Source organism: Adiantum capillus-veneris, chromosome 13 (assembly GCF_014529385.1).
Source record: "Adiantum capillus-veneris isolate H3 chromosome 13, ASM1452938v2, whole genome shotgun sequence".
Lineage (NCBI taxonomy): Eukaryota > Viridiplantae > Streptophyta > Polypodiopsida > Polypodiales > Pteridaceae > Adiantum > Adiantum capillus-veneris.
In genome coordinates, this window is record NC_140943.1 from 155,569,252 (window position 1) to 155,592,337 (window position 23,086).

The 23,086-nt window shown below is 41.7% G+C and overlaps 1 protein-coding gene across 1 annotated transcript; it reads left to right on the forward strand.

Moving 5' to 3' along the window:
• Positions 1–19,034: 19,034 nt before the first annotated feature.
• Positions 19,035–22,056, forward strand: LOC147445143 (high affinity nitrate transporter 2.5-like). The gene is made up of 4 exons (XM_086528006.1): positions 19,035–19,891; positions 20,003–20,348; positions 20,567–20,973; positions 21,112–22,056. The coding sequence occupies exons 1-4, from the start codon at positions 19,323–19,325 to the stop codon at positions 21,548–21,550; spliced, it is 1,761 nt and encodes a 586-aa protein (XP_086384132.1). The 5' UTR covers positions 19,035–19,322; the 3' UTR covers positions 21,551–22,056.
• Positions 22,057–23,086: the final 1,030 nt, after the last annotated feature.

The following is a 23,086-nucleotide window of genomic DNA, read 5'->3' on the forward strand; positions in this document are numbered from 1 at the left end:
ATGTTGTTAATTTTGCAGTGACTGAAGAAGGCTAAGGACATTCATCTCAAATGCTCTTCCACCTCGATGAACGAGCTTCAACTCAATAGCTTCCGAGGACGGAATCTACATCAGGAAGGGGGGCATGTTAACCCTCACGGCTCAAGGACACCTCATCACCTACGACGGACGTGTATTATGTATTTGGTAGACTCAGGTACCGGGCTTGTCGGACCAATAGGAAAAGGGTAAGAGTGATCGCCGATGAGAGGCGCACTCTAACTGGGACATTCAAGGGATTAGTTGGCTAAGCATGGGCGCCCAAGTGTGAATGGGGTGAGCTCATATAAAAGCCAACTAAACCTAAAATTCAGGCATTCTCTCATTTGTGCAATAGAAGAGTGCTCTTGCTCCATCTCCATCTCCATCTTCTTCTTCTTCTTCACCTCCTCATGTGTGTGTGTGTATGTGTGTGTGAGAGAGAGGGAGAGTGTGTGTGCGATCAAGCATTACGAAGGTACGACGGCGGCGAAGCGGTTGAGCGCGGCACGACTGCAGCTTCTTCTTCATCGCGGCGAGGAATCCTCCACGGCAGAAGCATAGAGCGGTGAGTGACACACCATTGCCCTCTTTTGAGCTTGCTAGATTAGTCTACTTGTGTGCTTGGAGCCATTTGTGGCTCGCACACGGTGTATCGGCAAGTCCCTTGCTTTGACAGTGTGGCAAGGAGCACACATAACCACTCAGCCCGAAGACGCAATGCCCTCTCCACATCTGGATCGGTCACAGGTACGGCAGCGGATCCACCAAGAGCGTCCCGAAACCAGCCGAACCTTGATGATGACTGCTGAGGCGACGGATGTGAATGATAGGCAGAGAGAGCGTCGGGATCTGACATCCCGTCTGCCATCAAATGCTCAATGCTACGAAAGCGTGGTGTGGAAGAAGAAGACATGGTCTGCATTTATTACGACAAAGATTAAACTAGGGTATAAAATTCGAATATATGATTAAAAATTTACACATTTATTTTTTTCAAACATTAGATTTTCTAACATTGGATTCTCTATAGTATCCAATGTTGAAAGAATCCAATGTGGAAAGAATCCAATGTGTGTCTACAACCTATAAAAGGGTCTTGCAAAGCCTTGAGTGCTAATAAGATATTAGTGTGTGTATTGACTAATAAGAGATTATTGTGTTCATGATTAGCGTGACCGATTGCCCAATCACTTGGATAGCCATTGGGGCCTAATACGTCACCTACAACTTAATCATGGAGGTATGTTTATGTTTTTGTGTTGATTGTTGTTTAATGTAACATAATTAGTGTGTTCTTTAGTGTTGGCTTGTGTAATTGGCTAGGGCACACACTAATTAGTGTGTGTTTTAGTGTTAGCTTGTGTAATATTTGGCTTGTGCACACAGTAATTAGTGTGTGCATTAGTGTGTGCACACACTAATTAGTGTGTGCATTGGCTTGTGTAATTGGCTTGTGCACACACTAATTAGTGTGTGTTAACATACACTAATTAGTGTGTGCATTGGCCAATTCCATTGGTCAATGCACACACACTAAATAGTGTGTATATTGGCCAATCCAATTGACCAATGCACACACTAATCACACACTAAATAGTGTGTGTATTGGTCAATCCAATTGGCTTGTGCACACACTAATGACACACTAAATAGTGTGTGTATTGGCCAATCCAATTGACCAATGCACACACTAATCCCAAACTAATTAATGTGTGCATTGACCAATCACATTGGCCAATGCACACACAAATTAGTGTGTGTTAACACATACTAATTAGTGTGTGTATTGGCCAATCCAATTGGCTTGTGCACACACTAATCACACACTAAATAGTGTGTGTATTGGCCAATCCAATTGACCAATGCACACACTAATCCCAAAATAATTAGTGTGTGCATTGACCAATCACATTGGCCAATGCACACACTAATCACACACCAATTAGTGTGTGTTAACACATACTAATTAGTGTGTGAATTGGCCAATCCCATTGACCAATGCACACACTAAATAGTGTGTGTAACAAGTTTAGATTTTGCAAGTAACTAATTTGACAAATCTAACAAGTTTAGATTTTGCAAGTAATTAATAATTAACAAATTTAGGTTTTGGTGTGTCTTTACTTACACTAATTAGTGTGTGCATTAGAATAATGCACACACTAATTATTGTGTGTAAAGAACACATGCACTAATTAGTGTGTGCATTAATGTTTAGATTTTGCAAGTAACCACTAATTAACAAATTTAAGTTATGGTGTACTTTACTTACACTAATTAGTGTGTGCATTAGAATAATGCACACACTAATTAGTGTGTTTAAAGAACACATGCACTAATTAGTGTGTGTGTGTGTGTGTATGCATGTGTGTGCATGCGTGTGCATGTGTATGGATGTGTATGCATGTGTGTGCATGCATGTGTATGAGTGTATGCATGTGTGTATGCGTGTGTGTGTATGCATGTGTGTGTATGCGTGTGAAAAAATCAAAAACCATAACAACAAAAATTACATTGAATTGAAGCGCTTAGTGGGAGAGGGTAGGAGAGTGGAAGAGTAGAGATGGTGGAGAGTAGAAGAGTAAAGATGGAGGTAGAGCTCAAGGTTGTGAGGTTCGCGCTCTCGGCTTCTGTGGAGAAGACGATGAAATTCAAATTTTAGGGCTTTGAACTTCGCGGGACACGCGGGTCCCCTATTTATAAAAAATTTTGAAAATTGATTTGCCGCTCCTATTACCGCGAGCATTACCGCGTGTCTTATCGCGCTGATTACTGCACCTATTACCGCGGCGCAAATTCGAGCCATATACACAGATGGCCACGTTCTGATATTATTACTATTGATCCTCAAAATCTATTGGTACTATGTTTTTTATAAAATATATATAAAATGAAAGTATTCCTAGTACTTTGAAAATGACAGTTTTACCTAAAAGTTTAATTTTTACTTTTTACTGATATTTTATTAACATTCTTTGGTAATTTGATTTTAATTAGTGTATGTAATTTATTAATGTAGGTTGCTTGGGATGATTTTGGCTCGTCCATTGAACCGGATGGATCACGGTGGTTGGCCGAGCGATTACCATGCCCATGCGTGCGGTGCAAATGCGCCATTTCTCGACTTCGACGGATATGCTTGAGCCATGTAGAAGATTATGGACTATGGGACGATCCTCGCAAGCGTGCATGGATGGAAACAAACGATCCGTGAATTGTAGTGGCTATTGATGTCACCCCTCATTGGCGTGTGGTTGGTGGAGGAGGGGAAAGGAGGGTGGAAGAGCGCATGCGCCAGGAATCCATTAGAGAGGGAGGAAGCACATCAAATCAGCCAAGTACTGCTGCTCCCTCTTATCGGAGTGACCACATCCCATCTCCTTACGTGGATGCAGAAGACGACCATTTTCATAGAATGGTTGAGGATCTCTTTGTAGGAGAGGAGGAGCATGAAGCAGAGTGTGCATGCGAAGAAGCTTCTGAAAGAACGAGGAGTGAGCTACTCGATTCGGCACACACCGCACTATATCATAGATGCTCTTACTCCATTTTAAGGGTATCTCTCGAAGTCCTTAACCTTTAGGCGATGTTTGGATGGAGCAATGCTAGTGTCGACGCACTTTTGAGGTATGTATACAGATTGTGAAGGATGCTTGTGGAGTGCATAAATTAGCTTCTAATGTACTTTCTTCTTGTGATAGGTTGCTAGGAAAGATGCTGCGAGCTGGCAATCACATGCCAGAGAATAGACGCAAAGCCCACGAAGTGGTGACTGCATTAGGGATGGATTATGATCGCATTCATGCTTGCGTGAACGAATTGTGTGCTCTTTCGTAATGAGCATGCCGATTGTGACACATGTCCATCGTGCGGGGAGCCTAGGTTCAAAGAAGGAATGCAGAGCAACATAATTCCACGTAAAGTTTTGAGGCATTTTCCACTCATCCCTCGCATCCAACACATGTTTAGATCGAAGGATACGAGCGAGCTTTTGAGTTGGCATGCCAAAAACCGCTCCACAGATGGTATTATGAGAGTGCCAGCTGACTCACCAGAGGGGAAGCACATAGAGGACACATGGCCAGAGTTTAGGGATAAGCCTCGTCACCCCAGGATTGGGTTAGCTAGTGATGGAGTGAATCAATTTGGGCACCGCTCTACTTCATGGAGCACTTGGCCGGTGGTGGTTGTAAACTACAATATTCCTCCTTGGGAGGCAACAAAAAAGGGAAACATTTTACTATCACTTCTCATTCCAGGAAAGCACAAGGTAAAAAACATGGATGTATATCTGCAGCCTCTTATTGATGAGCTTCAAGAACTATGGAGAGGCATAGATGTCATTGACATTTGACGGCCACCAACTTCGCAAGTTTGTAGATTGTGGTACGGACGTCAGGAGAGAAACATCCCTCAATGGCTACCGGTAAAATAAACTACAAAACATCTATAGCAATGATATTAAAGTCCACACACGGATATGCTACACAATTCCCACTATGATATATTCCACTTCAAACATACCTGACACATTTTATGCCAATCATGTGACTTCTAACCAGTAACCTTCCCTTCTTTAGTGAAACATGTTCAGAGCTAGTGCATTACGCCAGTGGGAATTCACATGGATTGAATGATCTCTTTTACTTCACGTTCTTGGCCTCCTGTCAAAATCCATGGCACTTTAGGGAGTTTTATCAATCCATCAGGTGTTGTCTGCGGCAAATATTGCTCCATACAATCAACATTTCTACGGTCAATTCTAGACCCCAAAGTATCTTTCTTTCCAATGAGATCGTCACACAACAAATTACCGACATTCTTGAATATGTGCATTGGATTGAGCAAGTGATTGATCATGAGTCTGGGCCAATATGGTAACTCGTACCATAGAGAGAGTCTCTTCATCCCTGGGGGCAAACCGTCATCACACATCTCCTTTTTCTCTAACCATGCTTGAGCAGACATCCTTGGTGGCTCTCTTCCCAAAAAACCATCATGTAACTCGTGATTCTTTGGAAGATGTGCTTGAGGACCTTTGTAGATTTGCTTCTTCAGTGAGGGCACCCGATGTGCATTAAGTCTAGGTCCACATGTGACACATGCTCTGTATCTGCTTGTTTGAAGCTCTACATGTATACACATGCCAATAGATAAGCTTGAGAAAAACCAAGGTTTATAGTGTTTGAGTTTGAGTATATATCACCTGAGCATTCTGTTAGTCTGGGATAGTCATGCATGGTCCACATTAGAATGTCTCTGATCAAAGCATTGCGTCGACCTACGTGTTGGCTCATATCCACCACTTCTATGCCCGTACACAATTGTTGTAGATCTTCCAATAGTGGACAAAGATACACACCCGTATTCTTCACTTTATATCACCCCGACACCATCAAGCTTAGAAACAAGTGCCCCTTCTTGGTAGTCAACCACGGGAGAATGTTGTAGTTGACGATGACAACTGGCCATACATTGTAAGATGTTGACCTCTGACCAAATGGATTTATGCCATTTATAGCCAAGTCGAGACACAAATTTCAAGCTTGCTTGGAAAAATTCGACCATGCGTCGTCTATAGCTTCTAGGCCACACAATCTATAGGAATCCGCAACACACCATCCGAAGATCTATTCTCCTCGTGCAATGATGCTAGGGCGGCCATGGACTTACATTTGAAGAAATGTTTGATGCGAGGCAACAGAGGAAAGTGTTGCAAAACCTTTTGTGGAAGTTTTTATCCTGGAGATCTACTCAATATCTCTTGGAATCATATTTCGGACACTTCTCCATGTCTATGTATTCCCCTCTGAAAACAATGCAATCGTTAGGACAAGCGTGAATAGAATTGTCATACATTGCCCATGTTTTGCAAGATCTTTCTTGCTTTCTCTATGGAATCTGGCATCACATTATCAGCTCTGGAAGTATGTGCTCTTTGAGCAATCAATACGGGAAAAAATGCGGTACACTTGTGTAAGTAATCTATCGAATCATTATACATTTAGAGTTTTTTATTGAAATAAACACATTGAACTAGATCACCTGAAAAGTGTTGTGATGCTACTGTCACTCCATCCAAACTTTTCTTGCATGTTGAGAAGAACCAATAGCACCTTCAATCCAGACACATGTGCTCCACCATACAATGGCGTATCGGCTTCACGTTTCATGTCATCATAGATAAGCCTTTCTGAATCCATGATTGTCTCGATCATTTCATTGATCTCGGGCTCAACATAGCCTTGTTGGGAATGTGGTCTGCATGATCACCCTCCGAGATGTCACAAGCTACATCTTGTGGCCTCATGTATGCTGCTTAACCACGAACACGTCTTATATTGGGTTGCAAGATTGCTACAGCCTATTGGCCAGCCTTAGAGTTTGACGACTTGTAATTGGCAACAATTGGCTAAGCTTTTCAGGATCCAATAGGATCAACATGTGCAATTAGCAAGAGGGGTTGACCAAGAGAGAGAGGGGGCTGATTTTGGCAAGGAATTATTGCTTACACACTTACAAAAGATCATGTGTGAAGTAAAGAAGACTATCTCTCCTTCTCGAGCTTTAATGGAAAGCTCATCATCTACTCCAAGCTTGTGAGAAGGGAAGCCTACACCAACAACTCTTGGCTTTGTGATGCAAATCCCACCAAGAGCCAAGCTTCAATGCATGTTCATCTCCTCTACCATGCTAATTACTAAGCTATGCTAAGCTTTTAAGAGTGATTATGTGAGGAGAAATACTTCTTTCTCGTAAGAATGCTCCTTCCTCTCGATCTACTCTCATACCCGCTAGCTCTCACCATCTTTGAAGGTGTGTAAGGTCTTGGGTCTGAGACCCTGAGGGAATTGATGTTGTGTTTTCAAGTGTAATCTTGGTGCTTGAAGCTTCCATCTTCATTGCACCAACAAGTTATTGAAGGAACACAAAGTATTGTATTGTAAAATGTCTCTCTTGATGGGGGAAACCTATAATACAAAGCCTTTTGGAGGGAGACCGGCTCCATGTAAATCTGGTCCTCGACTGTTGTCAATAACTGGGTGGTTCATGCCTATCTAACTGGGTGTTATAATTTTGTTGATCTCTCCATCCAAGCACTCGTGCTATGCTTATTAGGAATCTATTCTAATGAAATGCTCATTATGTCTATGTTATTTTCCGCTACACACAAGTTACTAAACCATTAAAAGTTACATTGGTATCAGAGTACAAGGTTTCTCTTTTCTTGCTCAAGAAGAGAGGTCCTCAAGAGCTGACTATAAATGGTTGGTATTATTAATTACAATTGAGTAAGTAGAATAGGGATTTTCTAACCTTTCAGTGCTCCTACTTCGTGTAAATAACGGGGTATCACCGTCGAGAGCTATGGTCTTAATAGTGGAGTACTACAGGGCTTGGCTACGGCCTAACCACTATTGAACTATTCGAAGCTTGACATGAGCCGATACTATTTTGGTCATGAAAGACCCTTTCTTTTATTCCTTGCAATTAATGATATTCAAGCCACGGGTAGAGGAGCCTGAGTGCTTTTCTAAAGGGGTTAAGAGGAGTAGCAACTAGGGCTTGAAATGTCAAAGTACACTTAAAAATTTTACACCTAAAAGTTTTTAGAATGGCTGAAAATGGTAAAGAGAGTGAAATTAATGTTGATAGCTTTGATTTTTCTAATGAACAGGCTACTAATGATGCCCCTATGCTTGTTAATTACCTTGTTTCTAGGCTTCAGCAATCCATGGGCAATCCATTCCTCCAAAGTGAAGTGCAACGACAGCTATGTGCTCATGGGATTCTCCAAACTCCTCACCAAGAAGAGAGACTACCTAGGAAGCCTCCTTATGAGACATGCAAAAGAGACCTCTCTCTGATAAGGGAAGACGAAGAGGATCTGTATGAAGGGCTCAAAAATATACTACTTGACAACACATCTCCTTTTGAAAGGAGAAATCAAGTTTCAATGGTAGAGCCCCCACCAAAAGAACGGGAAAGAAGTGAGTCTCTTGCCACAGATGGAGATGGCTCCACGAAGGCGGTGGGCCAAATGCTTTACAACACCCCCTAAACGGAGAAGACCATCGCACACTTCTCCATACCATAATTCAAAGAGGGATGGCAGAAAACAAGAGAAGAAAAAGGAGATAAAGAGGTCACCCTCTTCTCCATCTTCTTCATCCTCTTCCTCTTATGAAGAAAGTGATGGTGTAGACAAGGAGGAACAATGGAAGAAAAAGGCAAGAAATCAAATTCTTCCTCTTGTGAAGAAAGTGATGGTGCAGCTTTTGAACCACCAAAAAGAAGAGGCCATAGGAAATCCTATGCCATATGGAAGAGGTCGTCCAAGCTCAAATAGTTCAAAGAGGGAGGAAAGAACATCTCTTTCCTTACCTACGATGGCACCTTTGGTGCTACGGACAAAGTTTTGGCCTTCATCCAACAATTCGATGCGGCGTTTGGAGATGAGGGCTTCACGGAGTCCTCTAAGCTACACCATGTAGCTATGCATTTTCAAAAGTCCGCCAGGCAATGGTGGTCTAGCCTACGGGAAAACCGTGAAGCTCCACAAACATGGAAAGCTTTAAGGGCTTCCATCATGAAGCAGTTTTTGGCTACCGATAACAAAAACAAAGTACTCATCAAATGGCGAAGCTTGAAGCTCTCGCCCTACGAATCTATTCACAAATATGTAGAAAAGTTTTGGGACTTACATCTCAAAGCCGCTCTCTTCAAAAAGATGGATTTTGGAGAGAAAAAACAACAATTTTGTGTGGGTCTAATTGAGGATATGATGGAGTATGTTAACTCCCAAAGGCCACGCACCATATCTGCGGTCATACACCATACCATGGTGGCTTCCCAAATCAACTTCCAACAAGGGGCTAAGAGAAATGTTAAGCCCGTGGAGAACAAGGACCGTAATAAAGAGCCCAAGGGGAAGGACAAAGGCAACGCCAACAACAACAAAGCTAAAGAGAAGGGAGTTTATAAAGGCAAAAATAAACTCTCTCCTGAAGAGCTTGAGTGTTATCGTAAAGATAACCACTGTTTCAAGTTCGGGGAGCAAGGGCATGCCTATCGTGCTTGTCCCCACAAGAATACACGAAATGAGCCTCCTAGAGCTACCTTGGTTAAAATCCAATAAGAGGATGCACACCACAAAGGATCTTCTCTATGCCATGCTTGGGGAAAGTTAAGAGAATATGATGCTTTTATTCTCTTTGACCCTGATTCTACTCACGATTTCATATCCACAAAGTTGGCCACCAAGCTAGGCATCCAAGCCTATGAGATGGGAGATATCCTACCCGCCGATGGTGCTTTCAAGGGGCAAGAAGCCTTAGTCACTCCCTTAATTGGAAAATTAAGGCTCCATGTACAAAGCTATGTGGACAAGGAGGACTTCTTTATCTCTCCTCTCAAGCATGAGGATGTAATCCTAGGGGCACCATGGTTTGATCGCATGGCTACCAATGTTAAATTCCCTGAAAGGAAAATCTACTTTAGGTTCAGGGAAAAAGATATGTACATAAATGCTAAGGAGTTGGGTAACACCATACCCATGGTACATACACAAGCTTTCAATAAGTCAATACAGAGCTCTATCTCTGTGTACATGATTTTTGTTAAAGATTCTCAAAATGAACCTAATGATTTAGCAAAAGAAAATATAAAAATCACAAGGAATTAGAGTTATCCAATTCTCTCAAGGGATTTCAAGATGTTTTTATTGACGACATCCCTTGTGAACTACCTCCTAAACGAGGCAATGATGACCATGCAATTGAGCTTCTTCCAAGAATTTCATCACCTAATAAACCTCCTTATAGAGTTTCTCAAGCTCAACAAGAGGGGATTAAGCGGCAAGTGCATGAGTTAGTTGAGAAGGGCATGGTTAGGCCTAGCTCATCTCCATATTTTTCAGCCGTGTTATTAGTGTAGAATAAAGAAGACACATATCTATATGTGTTGACTATAGAGCACTAAATAGAATCACTATCAAGAATAGGTTTCCCATTCCACGGGTAGAAGACCTATTTTGATAAGCTACAAGGGTCAGTCTAATTCAGTAGGATTGACCTAAAAAGTGGCTACCATCAAACAAGGATAGTTGATCAAGACATTGTAAAGACTGCATTTTGCACTACGTTTGGTCTTTATGAATACATTGTCATGCCTTTTGGCTTGACCAATGCACCAGCCACATTTAACCGCTTGATGGAGAATCTATTCACGCCTCACCGAACCTTTACTGGAGTGTTATTTGATGATACAATCATCTATTCTAATTCACTAGACGAACACAAGCAACACCTCAAGGTAATATTTCAAGTCTTAGGAGAGAATAAAGTTTATATTAATCAAACGAAAAGTGATTTTTTTTTACAAGAGATTTAGTATGTAGGTCACATTATCTCTCAAGATGGCATCCAAACGGATGCATCAAACCTAGAGGTAATAAAAGGATGGCCTAATCATGGAATCTACGTGAACTAAGAAGCTTTATAGGTATGTGTGCATACTATAGACGCTTCATGAAAAAGTTCTCACAAATCACGGGACCATTACATGATCTAACAAAGAAAAACGTTATGTATACATGGTCTGCCAAGGAGAACAATGCTTTCAAAAAGCTTAAAGAAAGCTTATCTCTCAACCTGTGCTTACACTGCCGGATCTCTCAAAGCCATTTGAGGTCCAATGTGACGCTTGTGGTGATTGCCTTGGAGCTGTTTTGCTCCAAGAAGGGCACGCCATAGCCTATGAAATTCGAAGTCTCGACCCTGTTAAGCAAGCTCTAGGCATATATGAAAAGGAATTCCTCGCAGTTCTACATGCCTTAGACTCGTGGAAGCACTATTTATTGGAGAATCCTTTCATTCTGCGGACGGATCACCAAAGCCTTAGGTATTTCATGACACAGACCAAGCTCTCTGACAAACAAATGAGGTGGGCAATGCAATTTCAATTTCATATTGCTGGCAAGCATAATCAAGTAGCCGATGCACTCTTAGGATGGCCAAGAGTGAATGCGGTTTCCATAGCAACTAACATTGATCAATCTTCTATGATAGATGAGTACGCTATTGATCCCTATTTTAGAGATGTGATTTCAGCCCTTGCACTAGGGAAGAAAGAGGAACCATTTACCTTACAAGATGGTTATCTTCTCTATGGCAATAAACTATGCGTTACTAACTCTACGTAAGAAAGTAATGTATGAATCTCATGCTCCTCCTTATGCGGGGCATAGAGGGATTTGGTCTACCCTAAAAGAGATAGAAACATATTTCTATTGGCCTACCATGAAAGCAAACATACAAGAGTATGTTTCTAAATGTGTGGTATACCAAAAGACGAAGGTTGATAGAGGGAAGCAACCTGGATTGCTTCAACCTTTGCCAATCCCTAATTCACCATGAGAGAGCATATCCATGGATTTTATCTTTGGATTGCCTAAGTCTATCCATGGGAATAAAGGGAATATGGACGATAGTAGACAGGTTCAGCAAACAAGCTCATTTTATACTTGTCAAGACAGGTTCAGCAAACAAGCCCATTTTATACTTCTCAAAAAGACTATCAAAGCCCATCAAATGGCAACCCTCGTCATATCACAAATCTTCAAGTACCATGGCTTGCCAATGTCCATAGTGTTGAATAGAGATCCTAGAATGACCAGTAATCTTTGAGAATTTAGGGACAAGGCTAAACTTCTCTTCAGCCTATCACCGTCAAACGGATGGTCAAAGTGAAATAGCTAACCTAACAATTCTTGATCTTCTAAAGCCTACGTAATGGAAGTAGATCAAAGGTCCCAATGGGAGAAGTACTTATCATTAGTGGAGTATGCATACAATAACACTATACATACTTTCACCGGAAAAGCACCTATTGAGGAAAGATCTAAAAGTCCCCTGCTACTTAAGGTACACGGGAAGATCTTCGCTGTAGATGAGTATAGTCAAGACCTACAAGACTCTTTCCAAAAGATTAAGGATGCTATCTCTATCTCACAACAAAGGCAAAAGGTTGTTGCTGATAAGCACAAAAGAGCTCAAGCCTTTAAACAAAATGATTGGGTCTTACTTACATTTCCCAAGGCTCGATTAAGGCACACAACGGGCAAGAATCCTACGGGACACCAAAAGTACTATCCTAAGTTAGCAAAAAGGTACTATGGTTCCTTCAAGATTCTTAGACTAATCAATGAGATGGCCTATCAACTCAATTTTTCCAATCATTGGCTCATACACAATGCTTTCCATGTGAGCCTATTGAAGCCTTACGAAGGAGAGCCACCTCAAGAACGAACTTTTGAAGACCCACTGGAGATCGAGGACCAAGAAGAGGTGCTGTAGCCCGAGTCCATTCTCCGACATGAAGACAAGGTATTGAGAGGTGGTAAGATTATCTGACGATATCTTATTAAGTCTAAGAACTATCCTTTTGAAGATGCTAGATGGATGCAAGGTATACAATTAAAGGATAACCTAAACTTTGTCAATGCTTACAATGCTTCCCTAGAGTAAGCGAATGTAGAATTTTTAAAATGAGCAAAGTTTTTGTCTTATAAGAATCTCTTTTTCTTTATTGTGCACAAATGTTAAGAAGTATGCATGCTTAGGATCAAGTTTGCGGAGACGACATCTTCCAAATACCAAGTAGAGCTTGTCAGTCTACTAAGGAAGATTGATAGGACTAATGCGCATACATGCTTGCAGTAGTTTAGGCTCTCAAGCACCAAGTTGGTTAGTCATCCATTTTGGAAAGATGTCATAGGGTAAAATAGGGATCCTCTACCCGCTAGAAAAAGGACTAATGAATAGGATTTATCTTCTGTACCTCATAGTCGAGGACGACTATGATTTCAAGAGAGAGGTAATGTCATAATAACTAGTATCTAATTCTCCTAAATGATTTTCTCATGTTAAATTGATCATTTAATATGGTGAAGTACTAGGGGATAAAAAGCTAGAATATTGGTTAGGCTGGTAGACAGGTCACAGTAGGGATAAAAGACCCTAAGGTTCAGCCCATTAAGACTTCCAAAGGTTCCAAAATTCAAAGGTTATGTCCAATATTCAAGCTTAGGGTAAATTAGATGCTTGTGGGAAGACTCAAAAGTCTTCCCACATTCCTATCCTTAGGGGGGAGAGTCATTTTAGTAGGGGATGAGAGAGAAACTCTCTCTCTCTCTCTCTCTCTCTTTGTCTCTCTCTCTCTCTCTCTCTCTCTCTCTCTCTCTCTCTCTCTCTCTCTCTCTCTCTCTCTCTCTCTCTCTCTCTCTCTCTCTCTCTCTCTCTCTCTCTCTCTCTCTCTCTCTCTCTCTCTCTCTCTCTCTCTCTCTCTCTCAAGCTCCCTTTACACAAAGGGCATAACGGACACATATCAGCTCCCTAGCCCAGTTGCCCCCAAGGTGCATTCAAATCCTATTGGATGGCCATAGAGGTGGACCAATGAGAATTAGGCTAGAGTAAATTTAATTTAATTCATTTAAAAAACACTTGATAAAAGAACCAATAGAAACTAATCTCTCTAGAAGACTATTGGATAGTCTCCTAAGGGGTCCGATGAGCATTCAACAGCCCAATGGCTTTCCTGATTCCTGTTGGCTACAAGACTAAGAGGTCCAATGAGAGTTTAATTGCATTATTTAAATACCTAAATCTCTCTCAAAAGGGGAAAGGAGGACACATTTCACAAGGCTATCACTTATGATTCTTAATTTTCATTGGCTAAGCTTTGCAGGGTCTAATAGGATGCCAACATGTGCAATTAGCTAGAGGGGTCGACCAACAGAGAGAGGTGGTTGATTTTTGCAAGCCATTATCACAAACACACTCACATAAGCTCATGTGTGAAGTAAAGAAGACTATCTCTCCTTCTCAAGATTTAATGGAAAGCTCATAATCTACTCCAAGATTGTGAGAAGGGAGGCCTGCACCAACAATTCTTGGCTTTGTGATGCAAATCCAACCAAGAGCCAAGCTTCAATGCATGCTCATCTCCTCTACCATGCTAGTTACTAAGCTATGCTAAGCTCTTTTGCAGATGGCCCCCCCTTTGGATCCCTATTTTCCCTCTTTTGGATCCCTACTATGGCCGGTCTGCCAGCTTAACCAATATTCTAGGTTTTTCTCCCTTGGCACTTCCCCATATTAAATGATCAATTTAACATGAGAAAATCATTTAGGAGAATTAGATATTAGTTTTTATGACATTACCTCTCTCTTGAAATCATAGTCGTCCTCGACTATGGGGTAGAGAGGATAAAGCATATTCATTAGTCCTTTTTCTAGCGAGTAGAGGATCCCTATGTTACTCTACGACATCGTTCCAGAATGGATGACTAGTCCATTTGGTGCTTGAGAGCCTAAGCTACCGCAAGCATGTCTGCACATTAGTCCTATCAATCTTCCATAGTAGAGTGACAAGCTCTACTTGGTGTTTGAGAGACGTCATCTCCGCAAACTTGATCTAAGCATGCATACTACTTCATTTTTGTGCACAATAAAGAAAAAGAGAGTCTTATAAGACAAAAACTTTGTTCATTTTTTAACATTTGTACATTTGCTTACTCTAGGGAAGCATTGTAAGCATTGAGAAGGTTTAGGTTATCCTTTAATTGTATGCCTTGCATCCATCTAGCATGTTAAAAAGGATAATTCTTAAACTTAATAAGATATCATTGGATAGTCTTACCGCCTCTTAGTACCTTGTCTTCATGTCGGAGAATGGACTTGAGCTGCAGCACCTCTTCTTGGTCCTCGATCTCCGGTGGGTCTTCAATAGTTGATTCTTGAGGTGGCTCTCCTTTGTAAGACTTTAATAGGCTCACATGGAAAGCATTGTGTATGATCCAATGGTTGGGCAACTTGATTTGATAGGCCATCTCATTGATTGGCCTAAGAATCTGGAAGGGACCATAGTACCTTTTTGCTAACTTAGCATAGTACGTTTGGTGTCCTGTAGGATTCTTGCCCGTCGTGTGCCTTAATCGAGCCTTGGGAAATTTGAGTAAGACCCAATCATTTTCTTTAAAGGCTTGGGCTCTTCTGTGCTTGTCAGTAGTAGTAGCCTTTTGCCTTTGCTGTGAGATAGAGATAGCATCCTTAATATTTTGGAAAGATTCCTGTAGATCTTGGCTATACTCATCTGCGCAGCGAAGATCTTTCCGTGTACCTTAAGTAGCAGGGGAATTTTTGATCTTCCCTCAATCACCTCAAAAGGTGATTTTCCCGTGGAAGTATGTACAGTTTTATTGTAGGCATACTACACTAAGGGTAAGTACTTCTCCCATTGGCATCTTTGATCTACTTCCGTTACATAGGCTTTTAGTAGATCGAGAATTGTTAGGTTATCTATTTCACTTTGGCCATCCATTTGCGGGTGATAGGCCGAAGAGAAATTTAGCCTTGTGCCTAAATTCTCAAAGAGACGCTTCTAGAAATTACTGGTCATTCTAGGATCTCTATCCGACACTATAGACATTGGCAAGCCATGGTACTTGAAGATTTGTGAAATGAAGAGGGTTGCGATTTGATGGGCTTTGATAGTATTTTTGACAGGTATAAAATGAGCTTGTTTACTGAACCTGTCTACTATCGTCCATATTCCCGTATTCCCATGGATAGACTTAGGCAATCCAAAGATAAAATCCATGGATATGATCTCCCATGGTGAACTAGGGATTGGCAAAAGTTGGAGCAGTCCAGGTTGCTTCCCTCTATCAGACTTCGTCTTTTGGCATACAACACATTTAGAAACATACTCTTGTATCTTTGCTTTCATGGTAGGCCAATAGAAATATGTTTCAATCCCCTTTAGGGTGAACTGAATCCCTCTATGCCCTGCATAAGAAGGATCATGAGATTCATGCATTACTTTCTCATGGAGTGAGTTAGTAACACATAGTCCATTGCCATAGAGAAGATAACCATCTTGTAAAGTAAATGGTTCCTCTTTCTTCCCTAGTGCAAGGGCTGAAATCACATCTCTAACATCGGGATCAATAGCATACTCGTCTATCATAGAAGATAGATCATTGTGAGTTGCTATGGAAACCGCATTCACTCTCGGCCGTCTTGAGAGTGCATCGACTACTTGATTATGCTTGCCAGCAATGTGAGTAATATGAAAATGAAATTTTGAAAGGAAATTTGCCCACCTCATTTGTTTGTTGGAGAGCTTGGTCTGCATCATGAAGTACTTAAGACTTTGGTGATCCGTTCGCAAAATGAAAGGAATCCCCAATAAATAGTGCTTCCATGAGTCTAAGGCATGTAGAGCTGCAAGGAGTTCCTTTTCATATATGCCTAGAGCTTGCTCAACAGGGTTGAGCCTTGGACTTTCATAGCCTATGGAGTGCCCTTCTTGGAGAAAAACAGCTCCAAGGCAATCACCACAAGCATCACATTGGACCTCAAATGGCTTTGAGAGATCCGGTCGTGTAAGCACAGTTTGAGAGATAAGCTTTTCAAAAGCATTGTTCTCCTTGGCAGACCATGTATACCTAACGTTTTTCTTTGTTAAGTCATGCAATGACCCTGCTATTAGTGGGAACTTTTCTATGAAGCGTCTATAGTATGCACACATACCTATAAAGCTTCTTAGTTCATGAAGATTCCTTGGTTTAGGCCATCTTTTTATTACCTCTAATTTTGATGGATCCATTTGGATGCCATCTTGAGAGATAATGTGACCTAAATACGTACTGAATCTCTTGTATGAAAAATTCACTTTTCTTTCGATTAACATAAAGTTTATTATCTCTTAGAACTTGAAATATTACCTGCGTATATAATATATATATATATATATATATATATATATATATATATATATATGTATGTATATGTATATGTGTATATGTATATGTGTGTGTGTATATATGTATATATATATATATACACATATACATATACATACATATATATATATATATATATATATATATATATATGTATATGTATATACATATATACACATATATACACACACACACACACACACACACACACACACATATGTATATATGTATATGTGTGTGTGTATATATATATATATACATATATACACACACACACACAAAGAGAGAGAGAGAGAGAGAGAGAGAGAGAGAGAACATAACAATTGGAAAGCCCCCACAATTGGGAGCTCCCCTATTTTAACAAGAGAAAAACGTTTTAACATCACTTAAGCTTAAGCTACATAATTATGTTGGGCGTTGCCTAAGTTACGGTAAGCTAGTAAAATTTATGGTGTGGCTTAAACTTCCCTACAGACAAAGCCTCCTAGTAGTGAATACACGAGGAATGGAGAAATCACATTACCAAGAACGTAGTTCATTTTTCAAATGTACAAGAAAGTAGCTTTACATTTTTGGAAGGGGTTTAAACAATTAATTTTGAAAAACTACATGAAAGTTTAGTATGAAGAAGAAAATTCGATTTGGGAGCATTTCAAAGTGGGGACGTGATGGATTAAAAAATTTAAATAAAAAGCTTCTATTCTGCGTGTTCTACAAAGCCACTTGTTAGACAAATGAAGCCTGTCTGTCTACAAATCCACATTAAACTAGAGAAAGTTCCTTTGTCCTTGTCAAACAGAGGAAGATTATCCGTCCTCGTCTAACAGGGGCGTGATTGTCACGTCAACAGCTTGTGTCCTCTTGAAAATATACATGGCTCTAATTTTTTTTGGTGAAAGTATCAAAAATGAATTGTATTATATATTTATGGCTATATTGTATGGTCCAAATTCTTTTATAAGTTGTAAAGCATTAGAACCAAAGTATTGTAAATATTGTTATGTGCAATAAGTCGGCTTGGAGCGCTGTGGGTGGAAGGAAAACCCTCTACAATGATAGAGCTGGATCAAAGGAATTGTTGACCTAGGGATAGTGACAAGCGTTGGACATTTATCAATGTAATGTGTAAAATCAATAGCGAGGTATATAGTAAGTATTAAGTGAGAGAACAGTAAAGTTTAGGGATAGAAAGTGCGAAAGATCCTAGAGGTGATAAGTAAAATTGAGAGACATTAACATCTCTCAATTAACATCAAGCGAGTACGTACTAGAAGTACTTGCTGTTGACATTGAGACTATTTTGTGCTTGACAAAAGTGAATGGGACTCTCATCATGCTTGTTGACGAATTTCTTTTGGCTAGGAATCACAGATGTAGGCTATGTGTAGTCGTGTCTCTCTCTCTCTCTCTCTCTCTCTCTCTCTCTAAATGATTAGAAAATGGTTTCTAGCAGGAAGACTGTCTGCCGGAAGGAAAACAATATGTGGGGGGGAGTGGGGAGATCTAGAGGAGCACGCTTCAAAGCTCAAAAACGAAAGCTGGCAAGCAGGGAGAAGAGGTCGAGGACGTGGTCAAAGCTGCAATTTTAAAGAGGAGGTGGTGGACTGGTGGTAGTAGTAGCAAGCCAACGCGGAAACCCATGATGCGAAATGTGAGGCGTGGGAGCAGCGGATGCCCACCAATCTTGCTGGAAAAAGTGATCTTTATACATATACTTCCTCCCCGAAAATAGCAAAGATTCAGGAGTCGGGAGCTAATTAAAAGCTTTTTTAAAAACGGGAGGTAGAGCTTAATTCGAGAAATAGAAATTCGAGCCTCCAATTTTTTTTTCTGCTTTCCTTTTTTAATTTATAGAAAAAGTCTATACTTAGGACTCTGTGATATTCATTCAATAACTAAGAATGGAAAGTCCGTACCCCGTAGGATGGGTACGGCTCCACTTGTTTAGAGTCCTGGTACGGGAGGGTACCCCGTACCGCGGAGGTACTTTCCTTGAGGTTGCCTGCCTAATAACTGTTCTCAGCCTGCTGACGTGCGAAACTTGACTTCTGTGGCACTGGCAAGCACAGCTGCGCACGTGTTCTGCGAGAAGTTGCTGTTGCTGCTGACGAGTGGGGGGCCGGTGTGGCCTGGCGTTTTTTTATACCTTATAATTTGGGTATAAAGAAAGAGGGTGGGATTGGCCAATACCCATTGCCTAAGTTAATAGGTCCTCGTTTAATTGGGCAAGTTCCTGCATGCACTCAACTGCTGCAAGCGACCAGTACTAGTAGTACCACTGCCCCTCTCAATGCAAGTACTCCTGCTCATCCGTACAGCACTTCCGAGTTATCCATAACCCACAAATCTTATTTCGCTGTGCGCGTACGCGTACTGCCGCAGTTGCTCATCATCAGCTTCTTCTTCTGCTGCTTAATTACAGAGAAGGATCTTAGATTTTCTTACAAGATCCTCTTTCAGCCCTAATTACACCTCAGTGCCTGCTGCTGCCAAGATGGATAGCTCCGTCCGCGGTGGCAACCCCAGCAGCATTCCTAACACCTCCCATGGCATCTCCGAGCTCGCAGACCAACACTCACGTGTGCTCGAGCTCCCCCCTGTTGCGGCGGCCTCAAATCTTCCGGCTGACAACAACCGGGTGCCTGCAGATGTCGCTGTCTCCGTGCAGCAGAATCCGCATGATGCGGAACCTCACTCAACCAAATTCCCCTTGCCTGTAGATTCAGAATACAAAGCCAAGAGGATCAAGCTCTTCTCCTTGGCGCAACCACATATGCGGAGCTTCCATATCTCTTGGTTCTCCTTCTTTGTATGTTTTGTATCTAGTTTTGCAGCAGCCCCTCTGCTGCCAGTGATCCGTGATAATCTCAACCTCCGAAAGGAGGAGATTGGGAAAGCGGGGATTGCATCAGTGTGTGGCTCCATTGCATCACGACTGGTGATGGGATTTGCCTGTGATATAGTGGGACCGAGGTATGCAGGTGCATGTGCTATATTGTTGACAGCACCCGCCGTGTTCTACATGGCAACTGTGTCCACTGCAACAGGCTTCATTTTGTGCAGGTATTTTCCTATGATTTCTTGCCACATATTACACTTGAATACAGCATATGAAGCAAGAATATAGCTTCTTTACAAAACTGTCGGAAATTTTAAGGTTGCATGCAAATGCAGGTTTTTCATCGGGTTCTCGCTTGCAACATTTGTGACATGTCAATTCTGGATGGCCTCAATGTTCAGCGCACCAATCGTCGGCCTTACCACGGGGATCACAAGTGGGTGTGGAAACTTGGGGGGTGGTGCTGCACAACTCCTCATGCCTGTGCTCTTTGATCTGATCGCCAGTCCAAGTTTTATCGGCTCACCGGGTTTCACTGCCTGGCGCTTATCGTTTTTCGTCCCTGGTATCGTGCAAGTATTGATGGGGATCATCATGCTTGCCTGCACCCAAGATACTCCACTTGGAAACTACCGCCAGCTGCGAAAGAAGGGCAACCGCATCAAGGACAGCTATGTGAAGGTATTTTTTACCAATCTGAACTGGTTTCTAGGTCTGAGTTGGCCGCAGAGGAATAACTTGCAAATCGCCCTCTTGTATTGCACACTTCTATTTGGTCTTATTGGATGTGCACAAGCATGTCTTGTAGATCTGATCAATCCACCCTTGTGGCTATGGCTCCTGCAGATCAATTCATTTCTTGATCTTATCCTTGACATATCTTCTCGTGTTGGTGACAGGTCATTATCAACGGGGTGAACAACTACAGGACATGGGTGCTCGGAATGATTTATGGGTTCTGTTTTGGCGTGGAGCTTACAATAGACAATGTGATAGCTGAGTACTTCTTCGACAAGTTTGGGCTAACATTATTTGTGGCTGGTGTGGTGGCCTCCATCTTCGGGCTCGCCAATTTTGTTACAAGGCCCTTTGGAGGCGCACTCTCTGATTTTGTCGGGCAAAGGTTTGGCATGAGGGGCCGCTTGTGGGTTCTTTGGATTTTGCAGACATTGGGTGGAGTTTTTTGTATCATCTTGCCCTTGGCTGGCTCCCTTGGACCCGCGGTTGCCATCATGATTGTGTTCGCCATCTTTGTTGAAGGTGCTGGTGGTGCCACCACTAGCATCATCCCTTTTGTCTCTCGCAGGTCATATTTTATCAGTCCCACTAATTGCTTTTTTTGACATTTTCCAAACCTTGATAATAATCAAAGAATGTACAAGTTTGTCTAGATCTTGCTATTGATGGTGCTGATATTCCCTGTTGTTTAATGTATGTACTGCAGGTCCTTGGGACTTGTCTCGGGCATTTCCGGTGCAGGTGGAAACGTGGGTGCAATGTTGACGCAACTGCTTTTCTTCACCAATCCGAGCATCTCAATGGAAACAGGATTGACTAACATGGGGATTATGAGTATCTGCTGCACAATTGTGGTGGCAACTTTGTATTTCCCCCAATGGGGAGGAATGTTCTTTGGGCCTTCAAAGAGTTCAGATGCAACCGAGGAATCATACTATGGAAGAGAGTGGTCAGCTGAAGAGGAAAGTTTGGGGATGCACCATGCAAGCATGAAGTTTGCTCAAAATAGCAAAGGTGAGAGAGGTAGGAGAAGATCATCTCCTGCTGACGGGGCTGAGGTGTTGCCCTCACGTAATCGAGTGGCATCTAGTGCAACCCCACCTTTCATGTCTTCTCCGCAAGAAAGTGATCTGCGCTTGCCATAATTATATATAATCACGATAAGTGTAAAGGATTGGGTCAGCTCATGGAAAGCTATCTGAACCCTACTGTGAAAACAACCCGCTGTATGTAGCTGCCATATATAGGAGCTCAATGGACAAGAGTCTCATTAGTTGCAAGAAGTCATGCGATCAAATTATTACCTCCTGTATTAGATGTGGAGGCTAATTGTATTGCAGTGTACTTCTGATTATTGTCTCATTGCAGCTTGTCATTAAAGTACTAATTAGCTCACTTTATTAGCGATGAGCTAACCTTCGATCTGTACTTTGAGACAAGCTGTGAGATTAATATAATGTGACCTCTATTGTGTTCCGAAGCTGAATCTGGAAGGGTCTCTCTCTCTCTCGCACGCACACGCGCGTCAAACCTACACATCCCTTTCTTTTTTTCTTTGCAAGGAAAGGCCGATCAGGGCTTAGACCTTTTTGTATTACATTATCAAATTCTTGTGATCAGTTGTCAGTTGATGAACGAAATTAAGAAGTTATATAAGTCGACTACGAAATGAATCAAAATCATTGCTCTTTAATATTGTGCTGTAATTAGCTTGGATTTTGTAATTAGCAGGTCTCATCGAGTTCTCTCAAGCTACGCCTATTCTCCACTTCATAAATATATAGGGGAAAGGCGCCTTCCTTGTACTGTCAACAAGAGACGTTATAGGCTCCTTAATGACTTAATGCTAACGTCTCTTCAATTGCAGAGGTCCGTTACAATACTAGTGCCACAATATGGTCGGAGTTGTTTTGAAAGGCCTCTTTGCAAGGGAGAGATCACGGTCTGGTGTTGGTAGCGTGAGATCAAGACCGTTGTAATTTCATTCGTATTTAAAAGTGGCTCTCTCTCGTAATGAGGAAATTTATATTAGAAGAGCAAAAAATTTACAAAATGACAGTGACTAGGACTCCATCCGGCATAAACCAGTTCAAAGACATAGACCCGAGAGTTCCATCATCCGTCATGCCCACTACAATGACATGTATAAACAATGACCCAAGATTTCCACCACACATCACATTCCATCTAACTTATCAATTTCGGCCTGGATCCGTTCCATGAAGTAGTGCCCTTCATTGATCCTATCTTCAAGGTGAGCAATTTCAATGTCCAGCTCGTTCTCCCAGTCATCCCGAGCCAAGGCCTTGTCCTCCAAAGTACCACCACCGGCTCCCCAAGACTGAACTCAGTCATAGAAGTGTTTGGAGTCTTTCAGGATGTCCTTGTTGATCCGATAAGAGTGTAATTTGATCATGCGATATCTTCATATCCTGCACATTAAGAGAAGAGAGAATTGTTTTTAGACTAGGTGCTTGGTAAGCAACCTCAAATAGTTTACAGTTTCTCACACGCCAAATCAGCCACCACAGGCCGAACTCGGATCTTGACTTATTCCAAAACACGGATATAACTCCTACATAGTCCCCCAAAAGAAGTTGTTTCCAGGAGGGTGAGAAGCCAAGAGTTTGGGTCAAAGGGCCCATAATCTTTTTGTTACAGGGACATGCCAAAAATAAGTG

Excerpts from the sequence above, each read along its gene's own strand:
- LOC147445143 (XM_086528006.1), top strand. The coding sequence starts at position 19,323 with ATGGATAGCTCCGTCCGCGGTGGCAACCCCAGCAGCATTCCTAACACC. Across the intron at positions 20,349-20,566 it reads TCAAGGACAGCTATGTGAAG|GTCATTATCAACGGGGTGAA; the intron begins GTATTTTTTACC and ends TGTTGGTGACAG. Across the intron at positions 20,974-21,111 it reads ATCCCTTTTGTCTCTCGCAG|GTCCTTGGGACTTGTCTCGG; the intron begins GTCATATTTTAT and ends TATGTACTGCAG.